General features: G+C 53.7%; 1 protein-coding gene across 1 annotated transcript; it reads left to right on the forward strand.

Annotated features, from left to right (window-relative positions):
• The first annotated feature begins 12,257 nt into the window (after nucleotides 1–12,257).
• PEX26 (peroxisomal biogenesis factor 26) lies at nucleotides 12,258–18,474 on the forward strand. Its single transcript, XM_065887379.1, has 5 exons — nucleotides 12,258–12,472; nucleotides 13,510–13,650; nucleotides 14,094–14,389; nucleotides 15,867–16,013; nucleotides 18,371–18,474. The coding sequence occupies exons 1-5, from the start codon at nucleotides 12,258–12,260 to the stop codon at nucleotides 18,472–18,474; spliced, it is 903 nt and encodes a 300-aa protein (XP_065743451.1).
• The last annotated feature ends 3,502 nt before the right edge of the window (nucleotides 18,475–21,976 follow it).

A 21,976-nucleotide genomic window follows, 5' to 3' on the forward strand; every position in this document is an offset into this window, starting at 1 on the left:
AGAGGGGGCCCTGAGAGCGCCGGCGAAGCCAGGGTTCCAGGAGGGGAAGTGTTACTTGGCCCAGAAAACCCAGGTCCTGCCTTACTTCTTTATCGGACTTCACTGGAGGAGACCTTGGTACTCATCAGGCCAAGGGATCCTGGCTACTCACTCATTCAACAAACATTCACGACCACCTCACTGGGTTCGGAGTTGGAAATACAAAAGTAAAATACACAGCTCTCTACCCTAAAGGAGTTAGCTGTTCACAGGGGGCTTCCCTGAAGTGAACAGATAGATGGCTCATCCGCTACAATACAGGCAGGTACAGGCCCTACAAGAACACAGGCAGGGAGGCACTGAATCTACCTGAGAAGGGGGGTCAAGGAGAAGCTTCCCAGAGGAGGTGATAACTGTGCTGAACTCTGGGGGTGAGCCTGTCCAGGAAGCCAGAAGGGGCCCCCAAGAGGAGGGAGTAAGCCGCTCAGAGGCCCAGGTCTGGGGAGAGCAGGGTGGGTCAGGAGAGCGGCCTGGAGCTGGGCGTGAGAGCAGGGCTGGGAAGGCAGGCGGGGCGGGTCCCGGAGGTGATGCAGGCCACTGCCTGCAGAGGTGATGGGGGCCCCTGCCTGCAGAGGTGATGGGGGCCCAGTGCGCCGGGGGCCTCGGCCCCCGCCAAGTATGCAGCCCGTACTAGAGCCCGGGTTCGGGAGCAGCGGGCCCGTGGTGCGGCGCAGGGCAGCTTAGGGGGGCGAGGCTTCCTGCCGCACACGCACATGGAGACCGCCACGCTGAGGTCCGGCTGCTCCCCTGTTCCTGAGTGGGCGTGCAGCCGGAAGTAAGGGGCAGCCCCGCTCACGTGCAGCGACCAGGGGGCTGGAGGCCCGTGAGAGGCTGGGGAGGAGACGCCGCTGGAGTCGGGGCTCGCGGTGGGCTCTGCTGGGCCTCCCGTGTCTGACGGCTTTGCTGTCAAATTTCTGTCTCTCCCATCGGATTCCAAGCGGCTGGCACATGGTGGGCGGCGGAGCCTTGGTGTGACCGCCACTTCCTATTGCCGGGAACGTGAAATGACCGCCCCCCCCTCCGGGAAGCCACCGCACGCACAGCAGCCTGCCGCCCCCTGCTCGGGCAAGTGCCCTTCCGTTTGCCTGCTGAGGTTGGGGAGGAAGAGGGCATGGCCGGGCATGTCCTTCGCTTTGAGTTTATTCTGCTTTGACCTATTGGGACAGCACCATGGTTCCCCCAAATTCAGGTAGAAAGGGAACACTTAGGACGAGACCCCTGGTGAGGCGCTTAAGGTAGGTGTACAGCTTGTCCTGCTGTCCAGGAACTGGCGGTCAGGCTGACTGTCTCAGGGGCGGGGTCTTAACGAGACAGACCCCGGAGCAGAGTGCGGCTCGGCTGGGCAGCCAGCCGCCGTCCTGAGGCCCACAGACCAGTGGCACCGAGACAACCACAGAAGGAGAGGGATTCTAGACCCGGGGCAGCGCTCCCGAGAGCCCAGCCACCACCCACCACCCTTTACTCCCCTCTTAGTGCCTCTCCCCGGCCTCCTCTTTCAATCCCTCTCTTTTCCATCCTACCCTCCGCCTGTCTCACGGTTCTCTGCACCCCGTTCCCCTTGCTGCTCTGCAGCCGGCTCGCGGGGCTTCCGTCTTAGTGGTGAAGGAAGCCGCTAAGCACTGCGAGTCACCTGGCGGCTACTCGGCGCTCCGTCCCCCAGAACACGGACCAGCACCTCCGCTGTGCACGGCCCCGAGGGTACCTTCCGCCTGCGGCTTGTGTCATTCGATGGGGCGCCTTTCACAATGTAAACGGTGCTCTTCGGAGTCACCTCAATTTCAACGTGGGACTCGAAAGCCTTCATAGCATCAAGTCTTTCAGGGGAAGATGTCGGCGCCTGGAGGAGACCAGGTCCTCAAACGGACACGGAAGCCTGAGAATAGTGTCCACATTACTGTGCTCCAGAGCCTTCTGACGTGGAGACTGTAAATCTCCTCCCCTCCAGCCGCACCACCCGCTACCCTCACACGACCACAGCTGCGGCAGATTGCTGATCGGAACCCGCCAGGTGCCATCCTGGCTCCTGGAGATCTTCCTGTTTGCCCCGTGACGCTCGGCTCCCCACTCTGCTCCCCTTCCCTGCCCACTCAGCTCAGGGACACCTCTCCTCGCCACTCCAAACTCCTTTGGAAGTCTGGCACTGTACCTCAGATGTCAAACCACTGCCCAGAAACAACGGCTTCTGTTAGGATTGGAATGAAATGCACGCATCTCATCCTTAGACAGCTCTGAAGGCGTGACTCGACCTGGCCCAGGTCTCTTACTTGTTTCTTCCTGCTCTTGCCCTCATCCGGCCCCTCAGCCCCACTGGTCACTCTCAGACTCACCAAGTTCATGTCCATCTCAAGGCCCTGCACCTGCTGTTCCCGCTGCTTGGAGGACTCGTCCCCCCCGACATCCAGGGCTACCAGAATGGAAATCTACGAGAGCAGAAGCTTTGCTTTTTCTGTCTTTCCCATCGGATTCCAAGCGGCTGGCACGTGGTGGGTGGTGGGTAACAACGCTAGATGGACAGTGTAAATAACACGCCACCTGGGGCTTCCCTGGTGGCGCAGTGGTTAAGAACCCACCTGCCAATGCAGGGGACACGGGTTCGAGCCCTGGTCCAGGAAGATCCCACATGCCGCGGAGCAACTAAGCCCGTGCGCCACAACTACTGAGCCCACGTGCCACAACTACTGAAGTCCACGCACCTAGAGCCTGTGCTACACAGCAAGCCACCACAATGAGAAGACCACGTACCACAACGAAGAGTAGCCCTCGCTCGCTGCAACTAGGGAAAGCCCGCGCACAGCAACGAAGACCCAACACAGCCAAAAATAAAAAACAAACAAACAAAAAACACACCGCCTCGCATCGTTTCCTCGTGTGCCTGTCCTCCCCTGCAGAAAGCGTCCTGAGGACAGAGATCTGGTCTTGGTGATGCGTACCCTGCCCAGCATCCTGCCCAGCATCCAGCCCAGGACCTCGAGTGGATGTGCGTTTAGAAATGTGTGTTGACACAATGAAGACAGAACGGGAAAGAGTCCTTTCCTACCAGGCGGGCTCAGCAGCCTCCAGAGCAGGAAAAGAGTAACCCTTGTCCTCCCCGCTCAGCTCATCCTGGGCTCGGCTGCCAGCCCAGCCCCTGGAATGTCGCTCCCATGGCAGCAGAGCTGTCCTCCACTTGGACTCCTTTCCCACCACTGCCAACATCACTTTCTGAGCTGGTCGGACTCAGAGAAAGGGTATCTGCCCTCCTAGAACAGCACACACCTAATCTTAGGAGAAAACAGCGCTCTGCTGAGATAACTGCCTGATTTCAAGGTGAGCTCTTCTAGATTTACTGAGGCCATGACCGTGGCTGCTGCTTTTCAAAGCCCAGGCAGACGTTTAGGTGATAGAGTTAAATATTCCAAACTTACCTCATCCTCCCCCTCTCTCCCTCTCTCAAGGGGGAACATTCGGTTCCTCTTCCCCAACCCAGTCCTTCTCCATATTTGGGAATCTGGAACAGGCACTAGGGGCACAGCGTCCCCTCTCGGTGTCTGCTGGGAGCTGTAGTTCCCGACGAGCCCCCGCCAGCAAGTGGGCTGTCCTTTCTCAGGAGGACGTCTGGACGCAGGGGCGGAAGGTGCCATGAGGAGGCTCACCTTCTGGTTTCAGGTCTCGGAAGCTGGTTTTGGTTGTGGCTCCGTCTCCCCACCTGTAAATAGGGATAATTATCTCTCTTTTCCTACCTGCCAGATTGTTTGTTGGGAGGGGTAATTATCCAGCACTCAGTAAATGCTTTGAGCTCGTGCCAGCAAGGAGTGCTTTATAAATAAAAATTGCTGTCTTTAAAGAGGAAAATATTAACTTTGATTGCCTCATTGCCTTCACAAGCCAATCCTTTGCCTACATGTCCAAAAGATGCTGTTTCGTTCCTTGTATGTGCCTTCCACCCACCCCGCATTTAAATAGTTTCCCTGCATCTCATTCCATTTTGTTTCATCATCCTTTGTTTCATATCCTCAAGAATAAATGCGCGCTCGCTCTCTCCTCTCTGAAAGGAGTGGATGAGTTAGACAACTCTGCCCTATGCTGAAAGCACAAGAAAGTCACGAAGAAGGGATGGGCTGGGCCTGCTCTGAGCTCCTCGGCTCATGCCTGGGTGTGGCAGCAAGCTCAGTCTCTGTGCAAGAGGCTGACCTTTGCTCCCTCTGAAGAAGGCACAGAGGTTTCGGTGCAGCAGGAAGGATTTTTGAAAGATCTTTTTTTTTTTCCTTTGGCCACGCCACGCGGCTTGCAGGATCTTAGTTCCCCAACCACTGTGGAGTCCTAACCACTGGACTGCCAGGGAATTCCCTGAAAGATCTTAGCAAGAACTCCCTTCTCCAGATATTTGAGGGAAGAGTTCTGCTACCCAGCACCTTTAGTTACAGGAAAGGGACTGGTCGCATGCGGTGGAAGCAGCAGCTTAGAAGCAAATGGTTAGAATCCTGGCCCTGGGACTTGAGGCAAGTCATTCATCTCTGGCCTTGGTTTCCTCATCTATGAAGTGGAGACGCTGCCCGAAGGGATGCACGTCTGGATCAGAGTCCTGCCAGGGTCCACTGTGGACACGCAATCGGTCTACTTGACTTCTCTGACCCTCAGGCATTCTCTCTCTAGGATGGGGATCCCGAGACCACGTGCGGCCCCCTGCACAGAGCCTGGCGCTGCGGCTTCTCAGTAAACGCCGCTGTGACTGTTAGTGCCTTGCACACATGGAGTCGTGAGTCTCCACACGCACCATCATCGCACTGTGATTACGTCTCGTTTCTGACCGTCTCATTTTGTGATGATCAATGAAAATAATGTAAAGGTGCTTTCTAAGCTGTAAAGAACTACACTTTACAACTTAATGATGAGGGGTGATTAGAACTGAGCACACAGACAAGGGCGATGGAAGCCCCAGAGGTCTCCTCCCGGCCCCGAGTTTCCATGGGATCAAGGAGGTACAATTGCTTTTTACTACAAAGAGCTATAAGCATGTAAAGTGTCACCAGGAACAGCAGGATTATTCATTTCTTGTTTTAGGTGTGGGTAGTGCCATGTCCACTTGCGGAGTAAGAAGGACTCCTGTGCACACCGCACACCAGGTCACAGGGCAGCACAGTCACGTCTAATCATACGAGCACGCTGTGTTTATGGAGGGTGGCCATCAAAGGGTTAAGGCTGTCACTTATGGATGGTGGGATTTCAGATGATTCTTGTCCTTTTTGGTCTTGTCTGGGTATGCATCATTTTAACAAAAACAGTTAAAAGAGCAGGTACTAAACACTCAGATTAGAGGCTGTAAAATGTGAGGAGGATCCTTTAACCCCAGAGAACGTTTTCTTAGGCGTGTCTGTGGAAATTACGCCCAAGGCCTGTGAAGAGAAGCCAGAGGGGGATGGAGTCCCTCCAGGATGGCCCCAGAAAGACAGGAAGGGACGCTTTCACGTCTGTTTACTTCCTAGGCTGTACCCACACAGCAGTTTCACCATCGAGGGGTAGGTCGAGCCTCCGGTTTTCCACCTCTGCTCTCTGCAGTCCCTAGGACTCAGGAACTCACCCCCTCCTTCATGCGACCCAGGGAATCACCTTTTGTCACGAGGGATTAGGGGAAGGGTGTGGTGAGCCTACCTAGTCCACTCCCACTGTCCCACTACATCTCAGAACCAGACGCACAAAGAACAAACTCGCTTCCCAGCAGGACACAAGATAGGAGGGACGGTGACGCACGCCTCACCATTCACGACCTTCTTCCCAGAGGACGCCCAAGGCGAGTCCGCGCAGGCTCCGGGACAGCCTGTCTGTTGGGGCAGCCCATCCCCGGAGAGGGCAGGCTCCCTCCTGTTGCCACAGACACTGAGGATGTCCCCAGAAAGACTTCTCACCCAAGCCCACGTTAACATGGAGCCAGAGAGAGGGCTGCCACATCAGGCCCTGTGGTGGTGGAACCTCACAACCCAGACTCGTGGACTGGCACCTCCTGGGGCTTCCTGATTACCACCCACCCCCCCCCAGCCCCGGAAGGGTGATCTTTCCTGCGCAGACTGATTTGCAGGGAAAGAGGCTTTTACAAAACCAACAAACTGGACCTTGGCCAAGTAGTCCTGAACAATTTTTGAAATGAACTGAATTGTCATGGGTTAAAAAAATATGTTCAGGGCTTCCCTGGTGGCGCAGTGGTTGAGAATCTGCCTGCTAATGCAGGGGACACGGGTTCGAGCCCTGGTCTGGGAAGATCCCACATGCCGCGGAGCAACTGTTCCCGTGAGCCACAACTACTGAGCCTGCGCGTCTGGAGCCTGTGCTCCGCAACAAGAGAGGCCACAATAGTGAGAGGCCCGCGCACCGCGATGAAGAGTGGCCCCCGCTTGCCACAACTAGAGAAAGCCCTCACAGAGAAACGAAGACCCAACACAGCCAGAAAAATAAATAAATAAACAACTGTGGGGTTTTAAAAAAAAATAATTTAAAATTAATCAATACAATCATAAATAGCATGTAGGTCAAATAATAAAGCATAATTAAAATTAGAAAAATATTAAAAAAAAAAAATATGTTCAGACACCTGTTTTCCTCACTTTACCAGCTTTCAAGCATTCCACCTGGTGTCATTCTGAACCTGCCCCGGAACCAGATGCTGGGTGGGGTCAGCTTACCTGTGGAGCAGGGCACTAGGCTCGGGTGAGGATACCAAGACGCCCGTGAGGTTACAGTCTGAGAAAAATCATTAAGACAAATGCAAAGGCAAACTGCAATTCCTTTTGTTTATTTTATAGTTATTACTTTATTTCTTTTAGGCCCTGGACCCATGGGATAGTGTTGGGCACATGTGTGTTTTCCTCGCTGTAGACAGCTGAGTAAGAAAACCAATTTTCAGGCTGACTGAAACCTCCAGGGTTGGGAGCGCCGCCCTTCTGCTTCTTTGAGGTTCTCACCACCCCTCTCTTTCCACTGCCCTCACCTGGGTCAGGTGTGAAATGAAGATTTCTGGAAATCCTCCCAACATTTCTCCTCCTTACCCACTGCCCATATGCCTTCATCAGGGCTTGCTGACCCGAAATTCCATTTGGGGAAGTAACTTCAGGAAATAATTTGGGACATAAAGATTCTGTCAGTGGTTCCCAGGCTTTTAAATACAAATGACCACTTTTAATTGCCCCTCCATCAACCCTCTTTTGGAATGTTTCTCTAGAAAATAAAATCTACTGATCAGTAACAATCGTAGCTTCATCTCAGGTAACCATACAACTGAAATGTTAAAACTATGTTGAGAGCCCCTCCCGAGGGCCCGCTGGGGGAAGCCACAGGTTTTGGGGACCAGAGCTGCTCTGGGGACGGGGGTGGGTACAGGGAGGGAGCCCTGGGGTGGGGAGTGCTCTTCCCAGCAGGATCTGGGCATGAACAGTGGCCTTGGATGCTGAGACCCACCCCAAAGCACGGGGATCTCTGGGCTGGTGAGGAAACACTTCAAGTCAAGGCGGGGTCCTCTCTGGGGCAGCATGTCAGGGGCAGGGGTGCTGCATCCTTCTGTGGGTGACAGCAGCTGTCGCTTCCCCTTCCTGGCCTCAGTTTGGCTGTAGAATAAGGCTCCTTCCAACCCTGAAATTGTATCACTCAGGGTGACTAAGTTTCTTCGATTATTTCCTAGGAAACAAGGAAGGGAGCACTAGAAGGAACATTGCAAATCACTCACAGGCAAGTAGGCAGGCCGGGGTACCAGTATCTGGAAACACCGCCACGTGTCCCTCCTTTTGGGCGGGCTGCATTAGGGCATGTATCTCCTCAGCTTCCAGCCTTTCTCACAGTGCTCACCAGCGAGGGTACCTGCAAGTCTGGATCAAATGATGCAAAACAGCTCAGGGGAGGCGGGGGCCCTTGGAGCAGCGCATGCCTACCGCTTTGCACCATGCCAGATGCCCCCTGAGATAAGGAATGGCACTCAGGAGTCCTCAGGAATGGCACCGCTGAGTAAGGGAATGGCACAAATAACTAAGAAAATGCAAAGCACAGTGGGGAGTTTGAAGGGAGGAGTGATTAGCTTGAGTTGAGTGGGACCAGGGAAGACTCAGGAGGGCCCAGCATCCTTCCACCTTCCACGACAGAGCAGGGCTGACTAGTCCCCAGTGAGCAGCCGTTACTTGTTTCACATCAGGCCTGGTCTGGCATCGTGAAGATTTGCTCAGGTGAACCCTCTGGCTCCCGGGGTGGGTGAGAACATGTGGAAATTGGAGGGCAGGTCTGCGTGGGGGGCTCCCGGTCGCGCTGAGGGCAGATAGGGAGGAGCTATTGCCAGCCCTCTGAAGAATGCCCTGCCGTGGGCTCTGGTGAGAGAAGTCTCCAGTAGTTGTTCCAGCTTTGCCACTGAAACCATGAGTTCTGAACTCAGACAGTTTCTGAGCTTTAATTTCCCATCTAGTGATAGGAATAAGAATAATATACCTGTATTGCCTTGCTCACAGGTTTGCTGTCCAGCTCAAACAGGGTGAGAGCACCTTGTACAGCCAGAATTACGTTATCAGCTGAGAAAAAACACTCGAGCCAAACTGCCTTACTGAGGTCCCAGCCCCCCTCTGCATTCCTGTGTGACTGCCCTGTTGCCTTGGCTTCTACACCCACAACTTGGGGGCCACAGCAGGGCTGTTGTCGCAGGGCTGCTGGTGATTAAGATGAGGTGGATGTAAAGCACTCAGAACAGCGCCCAGCACATGGTTGATGCTGGAGCACCAAACTGAGCCGGCGTTCCCATGCTGTAAAGTACTGCACGGGGTGGGGATGACGACACTCCTTAGACACAGAAGCAAAGTGAGCACTGTGTGTATACCTGGAGAGGAGGAGACGGGAAGCAAAGTTCTGCCCTGAACTCCAAGTCCAGGCTCTAAAATGAGCCATAAAAATGCCATCTAACTGATGAAGGTCTGGGGCCTGTGACCAGCCTGGAAAAGCATCATCTCCACCCTGCCAATATTTATGTCTTTGGCTTGCTTCTAGCCAAAGTCCACACCAGGCATGATCCTATTGCCTGCAGGGCTTTCCCATTGGTGTCCCTGTACAGAGGGGCTCTGGCTGGACGAGCGTGCCCAGAGGGGCAGCTATGGATGCTGCCTATCATCACGAAATGCATGGCCAGCTTGGAAAGGGCAGACTCTAGATGTGGGCATCTGACCTTTGTAAGGTCAAGAGTCTGATTCTGGGTCAGAAAGTAAGATTACAGGACTTTGAGGTGGAATTGGATTCTTTCTTCTTCTTACCCACCCCCAGTGTATCATCTCATCTTATTATCAGCCTGAACTATTCCAGTGATTTAAAGCATTCTAGGGACTTCCCTGGTGGTCCAGTGGCTAAGACTCTGCGCTCCCAATGCAGGGGGCCCGGGTTCTATCCCTGGTCAGGGAACTAGATCCCATATGCCACAACTAAGAGTTTGCACGCCACAACTAAAGATTCCAGCGTGCAGCAATGAAGATCCAGCAGAGTCAAACAAACCAATAAATGTTTTTAAAAACGCATTCTAGGCATTGTCACATGACCTCTTCTGACCTTTACAACCACCCACATGGCAGGTGTTGGTGTCAATGTCCTCAGATGAGAAAACCGAGGCTCAGAGGACTGGCCTGACTTTTCAGAGGCCCTCGGGATTCCAAATGGTGTAGCTCATCTCCCAGACCAGAGCCCTTTTCGCTATGGAAACACGGACTCATCACTTGCTCAAAGCAGCCGAGCAGATCCACACCCTCAGGACACTTCTCAGGCAAGATACACTGAGCACCCGACGAACAGAAGGGAGAGTGGCAGGTCCCAGAGCTTGGGTGGGCTGGGGGATGGCTATCAAGTGGGTTTTGAGTCTCATTTACTAGTTTTCCCAAAATGAAAGCATTCCAGCAAAACAAATATTGAGATGGGTCAGGTCTTACAGGTCTGAGAGAACTGGCTTGTTTCCACTCATTTTATCCCGGGGGAGGCTAGGTGGTTTCAAAGCTTGAGTCATGGGCCCTGTTCACTCTCCCTCAGCTGGAATACATTAGGGCTGCCGCGTCTTAGGCTGAGAAGTTCTGGGTACGTTCAGAAGCGGGTGGGGGGTGGGGAGCGTCACAGTGCTGGTGTTCAGGAATCAGGCGGCGGGTACAGCAGTGCTGAAGTTGTGTGGTGACAGCCAGATCACTATGTAGTCCTGCACAGTCAGAGATTGGGTGAAACACAGAAATAGAACACAATCCTATTTTTATACGGCTTTTTGCAACCGCCCACTTCCTTAAATATCCTGACCTCATTCCGGCAGCCACGGCACTACACCTGCTGGCAAGTTGGCTTCTTTTAGGGCTGTGCTGCCATCTCCTGGAAAGGCCTGGGCATTGCAAGAACCTTCTCCTTAGGGCTGAAGGAAGGGGCCTTTTTCAGGCAGCAAAAGCTTGGAGGTGGCACTTCCGGAGGCTGAGGCGTGGCTGTACCAGTCTCAGCTCGCCCAGGCCTGGTACATCCATGTTCTGATGCTACTGCTTACCCGATTTTTCAGGGAAGACTTCTAAAACCAGCTCTGAGAAACAGGTTTTTTGTTCGTTGCAGTCCAATAATTATGTCATTTCTAATGATCTTCATTAGCTGCTGTCAGACTCGAGGCAGAACTGATAAAACATTTTGGTAACTTCAGCCTTGAACTGATCCACACTTTCCTCTGGCCTGCTTGCCTCCGGAGTTTGCTGTGTGGGAATGAATACTGCGCCCGGAGTTGAAGAGGGATTTAAGATGCACGCTGAGTATATACTGGTCCCGAGGGCAGTGACCCCACCAATGGAGGCCAGTCCTGAGCTCAAGGGCCACATTTTCTCTCTGCTATGCTCCAGCCCTGGCTTTACTGTTAGAAAACAAAGTTAGCTGTCGTCCCTGTTGTCACTCCCAAGCTCTCTTCTGTATTTGGTTCACTTCTCCTTAGCATTTATCCCCACCTGACATACGACTGTATGTACTTCACTTGTTCGCGTTCAATTTTGTTTCCTTTCACTATATGGAAACTCCACAGAGGCTGCTATTTTTGCCTTTGTTCAGTGGGACCCTCAGTGTTTAGAACGAGGCCTGGCACTTAGGAGGTTAGGTATCTGCGGAAGAAGTGAGTCCTGGCTTCGTCACCTTATACGGTTACGGCTCCACACTTCTCAGCCGCAGAGTCTGACGCATTGAACGCTTCTGCCTCAGCTTTCCGGGAGGACTTTCTGCGGACAGCTGAGGGCCCAGGCTGCTGACCAGGGAAGGGGAGGCCGACGCGGGCAGGTCCTGACCCTGCGCCTAGCCTGGTGCGTCTCATCTAATCACAAGCGGACCCGCTTCGAGAGACTTCAAAGGTAGGAACTGGGAGGAACCGAACTGAGGTAACACAAACCTGGGAGGCCCCCAAAAGCCTAAGTGAAGCACAGAATATAATAATAAATGTCACTTACGTGTCTGTGTACAACCACTTAATAATTACTATCGCAGCCGTAACGTATGGAATACTTACTCTGTCCCAGTGCTTTACTGCAAACTGCATTACACACTGTACGGCTGTTTTCCACGAGCTCTCTACTTGGCCTGAGGTATGGAGTCTCCGTGCGGACTGACCGGGAGCCGGGCGGGAGCCCGGCGGAAGACGGCACACAGACGCCCTTTCCCGCCCGCTGCCCGCGGGGCGTCCCCACAGCAGGTGCCGGAGAACCACGCCTACGCCCGCACCCCGTTGGGCCTCAACTCCAACAGCCCGCGGCTTCCGTCGCCGGGCTTCCTCCAGCTGCCACGACTTTCGGGACGCGGCATGCCGGGGCTTGTAGTCCGCAGTTCCCAGCTGCGCCGGGAGGCCGGCCGCTTCAGGAGCCGGACTACAACTCCCAGAGTGCCGTCGCGCCGCCGAGCCCCGAGCGTCGGCGGGGGCTGCGCGCGCAGCGATGTCGCTGGCCGCGTTCTCGCACCGGGGCTGGCGACTCTGCAGCTAGAGAGGCCAGGGAGCGGCCCTCCTCGGGCCGAGGGTCCCAGTCCCTGTGGTGGGGCCGGGTGTCCAAGGACGCATTGCTCTGCAAATCCGAGGGCGCGAGGCTGTCCCGCGCCGGAACCGCAGGAGAGCCCAGCCGCTCCCCGGTTTCCTTCTCGGGGTGCGGCCTCGGGGAGGCTTGTGGGCCAGGCTGTGAGTACTCTCCCTCCTCCCCAGGCCGCACCGGGTACCCCGCAGCCCGCAGAGGGCGGCGGCTTGGCGCCGGCCTATGAGGAGTGACCCAGCGACTTCCGCAGTCCCCCTGAGGGGGCTCGGGGGGCTCCTGCGGAGCAGCGAGCCTGTGCGCGCCGCTCCGGCGCCGTCGGCGGCCGCGCTTCTGCTGGAGGAGGCGGCCGACCTGCTGGTGGTGCACCTGGACTTCCGCGCGGCGCTGCGCACCTGCGAACGCGCCTGGCAGGGCCTGGCGGAGGAGCCGGCGGGCGCGTAAGTGCTGGGCTCGGTTCGCCTCCGGGGGCGGTGGGAGGGGCGCCAGACCCCAGCGCTCCTGCCATCCGGTCGCTCACGCCAGCCTTATGCCTTCTTTTCTCGCGGTGACTCTCCGGAGGCAGCGGCTCACCTTGTGCGGGTTCTCCGGGGAGAGAACGAGGCGCTGCCCAGTGAGGAGGAAGAGGTTGAGTAGTGTAACGGGCTCAGGGGGACCCACAGCCAGTTCTTTCTCCCTGTTCCAGGGTAGAATGCCTGACGGGAAGATAGAATTGAGTTGTTAAATCACTTCAGTAAGCAGGTGGCGAAGTTCTCTCCTAGGCGCACCCTTCCCCCGAGCGCTCTCACCTTGGCTGATAAATGGGTGTGTTCTGGTCCTGTTGAAGGATCGTATCAAAGAATCGGAATTTTGGTGCTGCCTTGCTCTTCCTGATGCTGCTAGCCTTTCCTGTAGCTGAGGGCATCATTTCTCTGTGGGTTGTAGAGTTGGATTAGGCCGCAGTAGGGAGGGGGTAGAGTCCCCAGAGAAGGATGGATGAACTGGGGAGCCCTGGCTGTGTGTTGAGGGGTCGGTGAAGGCTTGTTGCAGTAAATGCTGAAGGCTGTGATTCTGGGTGCTGCCCTCAGGCGGAGACCTTGCTCCTGCGCCTTTCTTCACTAAGCAAACTCTTAGCTCCAGCTCTCTTTCCACCCACACATTTGTGCTGCCCTTTGACTTTTTCCCCTCGGGAGTAAATGAACCCTTCCTGTTTGCTAACCCTGAATTTACCTGGATACAGGGATGTGTGTTGGGCAGCAGCCTCTAGGTTTGCCTCTAGGTTTACAGGAACTTTTAGCTCCTGGGAAGAGGGCAGTTTTCTCTTGTGTTGGGGCCCATGAGAGTGACGGTAATTGTGAGGCCCACTGGAATGTCAGTGGCGAGGAGAGAGGTGATGGCTGCTGAGCTGGGAGCTGGCGAGGAACAGTCTCAGGGTGGAGGTGGGAATGGCAATGCAGGGGAACCACTTCTGGACTTGAATTGGCTTTTCTGCGGACAGCTGCTTGGAGGTGAAATGCTCTCTGTGTGTTGTGGGGATCCAGGCGCTGGCAGAGATGGATCGGTGGCAGGAAGTGCTGTCCTGGGTTCTTCGGTGTTACCAGGTTCCTGAGAAGCTGCCCCCCAAAGTCTTGGAGCTGTGGTAGGTCCTTAGGTCCTTACTGCTTCCCCACGGGTCAGTGCAGGAGCAAGAGGCTTTTCCAGTCTTCTGCCGATGCAGCCCTGATATCTCCTCTTTTCCCTTCCATACCATTTCCCTTCAGATCTGATTCTTTCCCTGTGCCGCCGCCCCCGACTTCAAAACATAACGATAAAAGATGTGGAAGGAGGAATTTAGGAGGGGGGAAGGGAAAAGAGGAAGGAATAGGAGACGAGCAGTGGGGTGACAGAAGTGGGGTGTGTCAGAGCTGAGAGAGCTTCTTGCTTCTCCTAAGAACTCCTGGTTCTTAGCGTGTCAGCATCCTGGAGGGAAGGGCTGGAGGGCCGGGGCGGGCTGGGTGGGAGGAGTGTGGTGATTATGAGAAATTAACAAACTGCGAAGAACTGACTGCTCTTTTTTCGGGGTTGGATTATTTGGGGCTGCAGTGTTCTTTTATACAGCAAGATGCGAGAGCCTGGAGCTGTGCTGGATACGGTCAGTGCTTGGCTCCAAGATGCTGACAACCAGGGCCTTCCAGAGTACAGAGCCTTAGCAGAACTTCACCTGCAGCGGGTGCTGCTTCCTCTGGGCTGCTTGTCGGAGGCTGAAGAGCTGGTGGCGGGCTCTGCAGTCTTCAGTGAGACGCAGCGGCTGGACGCACTTCAGGCCATTAGCACGGCGAGGCAACAGCAGAAACACGCAGAGTCTGGCTCTGAGGAGACCCAGAAGCTAAACCAGGAAGGTGAGACGTTGTCCTTTTTGGCCTCTCTACAGGGAAGTAATGGGCTTTCTCCTGAACCTTGGAGCAGTTCTTTGTGTGAGTAACTTCCAGATCACAGAATATGAAACCTGTTGGGGTGCTTAGATAGCCCAGCCCAGACCCTCGGAAGGTGGCAGTGAAAGGTGGGTGGCGCAGTCCTCAGACAGAAACTTGGCTTTTGTCTCCTGACAGCCACCTTCTCCTTGGGGTCCTGTCGTTAGGTCTGCCTCCACGGTGCTGGCCTGGGTGGGATGTTACTGCTTTAAATGCTGGCCCAAATGCAGACCCCGCTGAGGTGTAGTTGGGGATAGCCAAAGGAGAATGAACAGCTGACATGGTAACTTGTTAGCTCGACTTGCGGCATTCCGTTTGGGCCCCTGCCCTGCCTCCTGTGTGCCTTCCCTTAGCAGACCTCTCGCTCAGGGTCTTCTTCAGGGATTGACGTCTGCCCCGTTTCAGGGCCAGCCAGCTTCTGCCAGTAGAGTGCAGCTTTATAAACGGTGGAAGCCGCTTCAAGACCCAACACCGTGCACCTGGCTAGCAGCTGCAAGGGCGCCTGCACGGGCAGGGATGCGGGGGTGGGGGGAGGGTGGGCTTAAAGGCTCTCTACTCCGGACTCTTCCCTGGTCCCTGAAGCCTCTTCATCACCTTTTCCTCGAGCGATCGTCTAGTCTGTACATGAATACTTTCAAGGACAGAAAAGTCCCTGTCTCCTGACGCAGCTGGGGACAGTTCTTTAAGGAAGTTCTTCCTGAGGCTGAGTTTAACGTTTCCTTCTGGTAGTTTCTAACCCACTGATTCTTGCTTTTTCTGTTGGTAACACGTAGAATAGGCCTAGTCCGTTTTACATGAAAGGCCCGTTAGGAGACTGAAGTCCTGTTTCCAAAGTGTTTTCCTTTCTGTGCTTTCTTTGTGAGCATGGACCTGCTGAGTTAGGATCACTTCTTTGCAAACAGGTTGTTGACTTCAGGGACTACACGTGACCCCCCAGACCCCCTGCCTGTCCACTGCCTGGGAAGGAGTTCAGGGCTGGGAGGTAGTGTTCATGTTTGTACTCACGGTCCAAGACTGGAATTCTTCACTGTACCTATTAGGTGCCCTTTATTTTCTGCATTCATCGATCATCAGGAACTATTGCCCTGTGTAACTCCATGCATACGTCTTAGGCCAAAATGCTGTAAAGTAGTCAGGCTATTAAAGAAGCACCAGATGTGCCAGGTTTCCCTGGCTGAGTAGACGTTTCTGTCAAAGTCCTCTCGTAAGGAGATGGTATTCTGGTGATTTAGTCTGTCCTTAAAGCACCTTTGGAGCTTTTGGAACTTCCTTTAGAACCACTTTATGAACTGCATGAGAAAGCCAGTCTTGTTACCCTTTTGCTCGACTTTTATAATCAAGCTCAAAGCTCAGAGTCAGGGAAGCTGGTTCTTACCCTGAAGTTATGCTCCGTCTCCCCGGCCAGGTTCCTCCTCCCACAGGTTCCTGTCACTACTGACGTTGCTTCGCCAGCTTTGGGACTCTGCGGTGAGGCACTTCTTTTCCCTGCCCTTCAGAAAGAGCCTCCTGGCTGCCTTGCTTCTCTGCCTCTTGGTGGTGAGGTTTGATCCCGGTGAGTGAAGACGCCTCCCGCCCTCCTGGGGACGGGGCGGTTGACAGGGGCTGGCCCTTGGGAGCCCTCCTGGGGGTGGAGGTTTTCCCTGGTCTCTTCTGCAAGGAGGAGTTGGTGGACCCAAGCAGGAGCCAGCCCTGGAGAAAGTCCACTCTGCCCTGTTGACCCTGGACGTCCAGGGGTGAACTCTGAGGAGAGCCTCAGAGTTAAAAAAGAAAAACGTCATCATAATGTGCAAAAACTTTATGTTAATTTAAAACATATTAAATTGTAGAAATACAATTACAATAGAAAAATATATATAATATTTTAGAGAATATGGAAAATAGAGAAAAGTATAAAGGAGAAAACAGAAATCACCCATAAGCCGGCTACTGTAATGGTTATACTTAGTCTTTCTCTGGATATAGATGCAATTTTCTGTGTCATTAAGTATTCTTTGTTTTTCCTTCTAGTTTTATTGAGTTATAATTGACATAGAGCACTGTATAAGTTTAAGGTGTACAGCATAATGGTTTGACTCACATACATCATGAAATGATTGCCACAGTGTGTCTAGTGAAGCTTTATCATTTCATATAGATAAATAATTTAAAAATAGAAAAAAATTTTTTTCCTTCGGATGAGAACTCTTAGGACTTACTCTCTTACCTTCTGTATCTAACACACAGCAGTGTTAATTATATTTGTCATGTTGTACATTACATTCCTGATACTTATGTATCTTATAACTGGAAGTACCTTCTTCCAATTGCCCATCCCTCTACAAGTATTCTTTAAAACATGGCTTTAGGGACTTGTTGGTCCGGTGGTTAGGACTCTGCGCTTTCACTGCTGAGGGCCCAGTTTGGATCCCTGGTCAGGGAACTAAGATACCGAAGCGCAGCCAAAAAAAAAATGTGTTTAAAGCTTTACCTGGCTAAATAATATTTCAAATTATAGGAACGTCCATAATTGATTTTACAATGCCCTATCGTTGAACATTTTGATGATTTCTTATTCCGTTTTCTGCTGTGCTCTTTGCTGAGGGTTAATTCCTCAGACCTGTAAGCACTGGGTCATTGGTTAGGTGCTCACTCGTGGACTTTTCTGTGTCTTGCTCTGTGTGAGTTATGACCTAATCTCATGAATTTAGTTTTAGGATTATGTAACTTTCAAAACTGAAAGGAAAACTGGAAACCCTTGTTTCAGTCCCTTCATTTTCTTTCGTTTTTGGTTGAGAAACCTAAGAACCAGAGAGAAAAGAGAAAAGATGACTCCAGAGTCACACAAACGTGTGTCTGTTGCTCTTGACTTAGCCTTAGATCTTGCCCGTGTCCCCCACTTCCCTTTTTCTCGTTCAGGAGCCGTTTCTGCACAGCTCAGGTTGTCCCTTTGACCCCTTGGCTGAACACTGAGCAGGAGTTCCCTCTGAACAGCTCTGTTAGGCCTCAGGGAAGCTGAGGAGAGTTTGTGTTCATTCCTGTCCACCATCTGACCTTTTACTTTGTTCCAGAGGCTTCGAAACTTTTTTATGGTTCTTATGAGTCCTTCAGCCTCATAAGCCCTGGTCTCCTGAGTGGGTACAGCAAGGGGCCGTTTGAGCTTCTTCCATCAGGGAGCCCCGGCTGTGGTCCCACCCTCAGGACAGTCTTGACTCAGTGCAGAGCTGGCGAGAACCCAGGGCTGGGCTGCAGTTAGAACTCGGCAGAGAGGATGTAAAGAGGGTGGACTATAATGGCTTTCTTAAAAGTAACATTTTTTTTTTTTTTTTTTTGGCCACGCCTTGTGGCATGCGGGATCTTAGCTCCCCGACCAGGGATTGAACCTGCGCCCCCTGCATTGGAAGCGTGGAGTCTTAACCACCGGACTGCTAGGGAAGTTCCAGTAACATATTGCTTTTTAAGAAAGAAAAAAAAAATCAATTAAAAATCAGTAATTCAAATAAGGAAAAATAAACAAACCAAAACAAACAGCCAACTCAGCTCTCGTTCAAAAGAGGTGGATTTTACTTTTGTTTTCAATATAATTAACTTATGATAAAAATAGGTAATACTGTCACTTGGCTCCAAATTTAAAAGATACAAAAAGGAATGTAGTGAAAGGTCTCTTCCTAAATTCCTCTCCCCAGAGGGGGCCACCGTTACCAGTTTTTTGTGTCTTAAAAAGTTAGGTTAAAACATAATAAATTTGGATCTTTTTCTGAGCAAGCTGAAGGTCACTGTAATCCAAGTGAAGAAAATACATCCCAGAGTCTATATCCTGGAGAAAGGGACATTCTTTCCTGTCGGGAGGGGACAAGGGGCACCAGCGTGGGTCGCTCCCCAGGCGGGAGAGTCTGGGCGGGAAGGGGCCCACTGACTCACCTCTCCCTGCAGCTTCTCCCGCTTCCCTGCCCTTCCTCTACAAGCTGGCTCAGATCTTCCGTCGGATCCGCGAGGCCGTGGCTTCTCCTCTCCGCCGGCCTCCCATCCACGACTGAGTGGTCTTCCTGCTCACCTTGACCGCCTGGTCCCTAAGGCTGCCGGACAACAGAGCCAATCGTCCACGGCAGCCTGTTTCTTGCAGCTGGATGGGCCCTGCCAGTGCGGCCAGCCTAATTCTAGGAGGAGCTGACCTGGCCCAGGCACTGTATCTTGCTGCCTGAATGCCCTCCCCTTTGCGCCCCACTTTGGCCGGCTTGGCAGGTGGTGTGGAAACAAGATGCACAGCCCTGCAGAGGCCCCTTGCACAGGAGGGGTTTGGGAAAGGAGAGTGCTTTGTCCTTGAAACATTTCATCTTCCTGCAAAGGCAGGGGTTTGATTTTTCAGGCCAGGGTGTTCATGAAGCTGGAAGTTCAGAACAAGGTCCTGGTGGAGGGACTTGGCCTTTCACTTGCTTGGAACACTTAACCTCTGAAGGTCGCCCCCAGTGCAGGCCCTCCCCGGGCGGGGTGAGGGCTCCACAGTCTGGTCTGGTTTACCACTACCCCTCCCCGAGGTGTGCAGTGGGCCCATCTCTGCTCAGACCAGGCATGGCTTCCTGAGCCCCTGGTGCTGGGTGAGGGGATCTGGCCTGGTGCCTCCTGGGCTTCAGCTCAGATTTCCAGGTTGTCAGTGGCCAGGCGGGGCTCTGTTACACCGGTGTCTCTGCCCTCTCTCCCTCCTGTCAACTCCTCCCCCTGCCATGCGGTAGTTGGGCTTCGCCCGATGGTTGTCTCACCAGGTTCTGCCTGCATCCCTGCCTCCTTGGTACACGCCTTTACTGGTTCCCGCCTTCCTATGCCCTGTTATTCTAGTTATATTCTATTGCCTGTATAACACACAAGTGTTTCTGCTTCTGTGACCATGAAAAGTAGGCCAGCCTCAAAGGCTGATGAGCTGAAAATGGAGCGGGGTAGTCAGGTGAGCTGGAAGCATGTGTGGAGGGGTTGGGTGGAGGGAGCCTCTGCAGGCAGCGAACGATTTTACTCCTGTGCGGGGAGGAGACACTGGGGCCCTAGCGCTTGAGCAGCTGAAATTTTTCAGTGCTTCCTGTCGGTGGCCCCAAGAATCCTACCTGTTTCCGTGTAAGGACGTGCCGTGGGGTGGTGGAAGGCCTGGGCGGTTAGTCCTAGGGTTGGTCCGCTGAAGCTAAGAGTTAAGAGCCCTGCAGAGAGGAAGGGAGGCGACCGAGCTTTGCTCTCTGTCCTTCAGGATGATTTTTAAAATCTGGTCCTGTTCACACCCTGGATAAAACTCTTCAACGGCTTCCCCTGGCCCAAGGGTAAAGCACAGGTTCTTGCTGTGTAGGCCCTTGGGCACTGGTTTTGGCGGACACCCCTACTTCGCGTGGGGCCTCTGATCCAGCCCAGCCCCCCATGGTCTTAGTTTTCTGAGCACTGCACCCCTCGCACCGCTGTGCCTTCTGCACCTGCTGAGCCCTCTGGAGGCCCAGCTCCCCTTTTGCCTGATGAGCCCTTTCAAACTTCCAGACTTACCCAGGGGTTGCCTCTGTGCGTCCGTTCCTGGTGTCCCCTGCTCCAGGCCCCCGTTTCGTGTGCTTTCTGTGTGGTGACCCCACGGCCTTGTGATTGGGGGGTTCTGTGGCCTCTCTGAAGCTGGGGAGTGTGGCTCTTCGCAGTGCTGAGTCGAGGGTAGATCCCTGCCCTCCCACTCGCTGGGTGTGGGACTGTTGAAAAGTGATTTAACTGCATGTGTAAGTTGGTTCTTCCCTCACAGGGACGTGGGTGAGTAAATGAGTCTCTGGTGCGGTGTTAGCACATCTCCTGCCCCGGGTAAGAGCTCCCATGAGAGGTAGCTGTGTTCCCATTGCCTGCCCGAAGGCGGGGGGTTAGAAGGTGTTCAGAGGCATTTAAAAGAATAAGCGGATGTAACTGACATGACGGGAGGCCTCTGCCACAGGTGCGTGTGTGGGTTTGTGTTGTGGAAGCCCCGACTTTCCAGCCTCTTCTCTCGCCCCGGAAGCCCCCATGTGGCCCTGCTCTAGGCCTTGAGGGTCTCTGCTTCCTGTCTGTCTTGAGCTCCGCAGCCTTGTTTGGCATCTAGCCCTCCTAGTCAGACAGGCACTCGGCCCTGCTGCTCGGGTGGCTCGGGCCGTTTCTGAGGGTGCAGCTGCTGCTCTGGCTGGTCCTCAGCTCTGGGCTTGACGAGGTCCGAAGCGAAAGGAGAGCCGCCTTGTCACACCAGCGCCTGTGGTGACCAGTGAGGTCGCCATGAGCTGCAGATGGCCTTTGAGCCCGTGAAGTGTGGCTGGTCCATATGGAGATGTTCTGTAAACGTAAAATACACGCTGCTTTCAAACACATAGAAGAACTACAAAGGTGGAAACTCGATAATTTTTATATTGATTGCATGTTAAAATGACAATCTTTTGGGTATATTGGGCTAAATAAAATCTATTACTGAAATGAATTTCACCTGTTTCTTTTCACTTTTGGGGGGGCTCCCAGAATGTTCAATCTTGCACGGAGATTAAATGTTTCTGTGGGCCGGCACTCGCCAGCACCCAGCACACGTCCGGCCCAGAGAAGCGGCCCATATAGTGGGGTCTCCAGACAGGAAATCTGGAAAGACCACCTCTTGTAGCCCCTTTGTGAGTTAAGGAAATGGGGACCCCAGAGTGAAGTGAGCCCCCAGGTGACAGCCTGCATGAGACCAGGGTCTCCCATCCACCCAGTGTCCCCTCGCTGCACACGGTGCCCCCACGTGCCCGGAGATCAGCCGCCGAAGCTCGCTCTCAGCATGCAGCTGTGTCTGGAAGGTACCACGGCCCGAGCGAGTGGGCTGGTCCTGCAGGTTCTGAGAGGATACGATGTGGGTTCTGTGGCCGAGGGGCCACTGGGGAGGCGGGGTGAGGTGACGAGGGCTTGGGCTGCGGTGGGTGGTCACCGGTGTGGGTGGGGAGCAGCGGAGGGGAGGACGCAGGGTTCTGCTTCTAGAAGGGGGTTCCGAGGGGCCGAGGGCGTATTTCGTGGCTTTGTGCAGGTGACGCCGTGGGTGTGTTTGCACATGTGTGTGTCTAGACTGTTTAAAAACTATTTGCAGTTTACGTGTATAGTACAGAATTCAGAAGTCACAAAAGGGTGTTTGTGAAAGAGCGTCTTTCCTTCCCCGGCCACCTGCCCCAGCCTACCACCGCTGCCATCCGTATCCTCCCACAGCTAACCTCTGACACGAAGCTTCTCTTCCTCTCTGCAGAGGATGGCATCCTACACACACGTGCCACAGTTTTTTAAAAACTTAATCTTGGATTTCGTTCCGTATCAGCTGATGTAGAGCTGCCTTATTTGAACGAGCGCTCTGTATTCCGTTGTATGATAGGCTCACAGTATAAAGCCCGTACCCTTTCCCCTGAATGCAGTGAAGCCTCTCCACCCTCTCCTAAGCCCGAGTCTGAGATTAGCAGGTGGGGGTCACACCTCTGCTGTCTGCCTGCTAACTGCCTCAGCCACAGGGGAGCTGAGAGCCGGCCTCTCACACTCCGGACACTCCACTTCTAAACC

This window comes from Phocoena phocoena, chromosome 11, assembly GCF_963924675.1.
Source record: "Phocoena phocoena chromosome 11, mPhoPho1.1, whole genome shotgun sequence".
Classification (NCBI taxonomy): domain Eukaryota; kingdom Metazoa; phylum Chordata; class Mammalia; order Artiodactyla; family Phocoenidae; genus Phocoena; species Phocoena phocoena.

Excerpts from the sequence above, each read along its gene's own strand:
- PEX26 (XM_065887379.1), top strand. The coding sequence starts at position 12,258 with ATGAGGAGTGACCCAGCGACTTCCGCAGTCCCCCTGAGGGGGCTCGGG. Across the intron at positions 12,473-13,509 it reads GCGGAGGAGCCGGCGGGCGC|CTGCTTGGAGGTGAAATGCT; the intron begins GTAAGTGCTGGG and ends TTCTGCGGACAG. Across the intron at positions 13,651-14,093 it reads CCCAAAGTCTTGGAGCTGTG|TGTTCTTTTATACAGCAAGA; the intron begins GTAGGTCCTTAG and ends TTGGGGCTGCAG.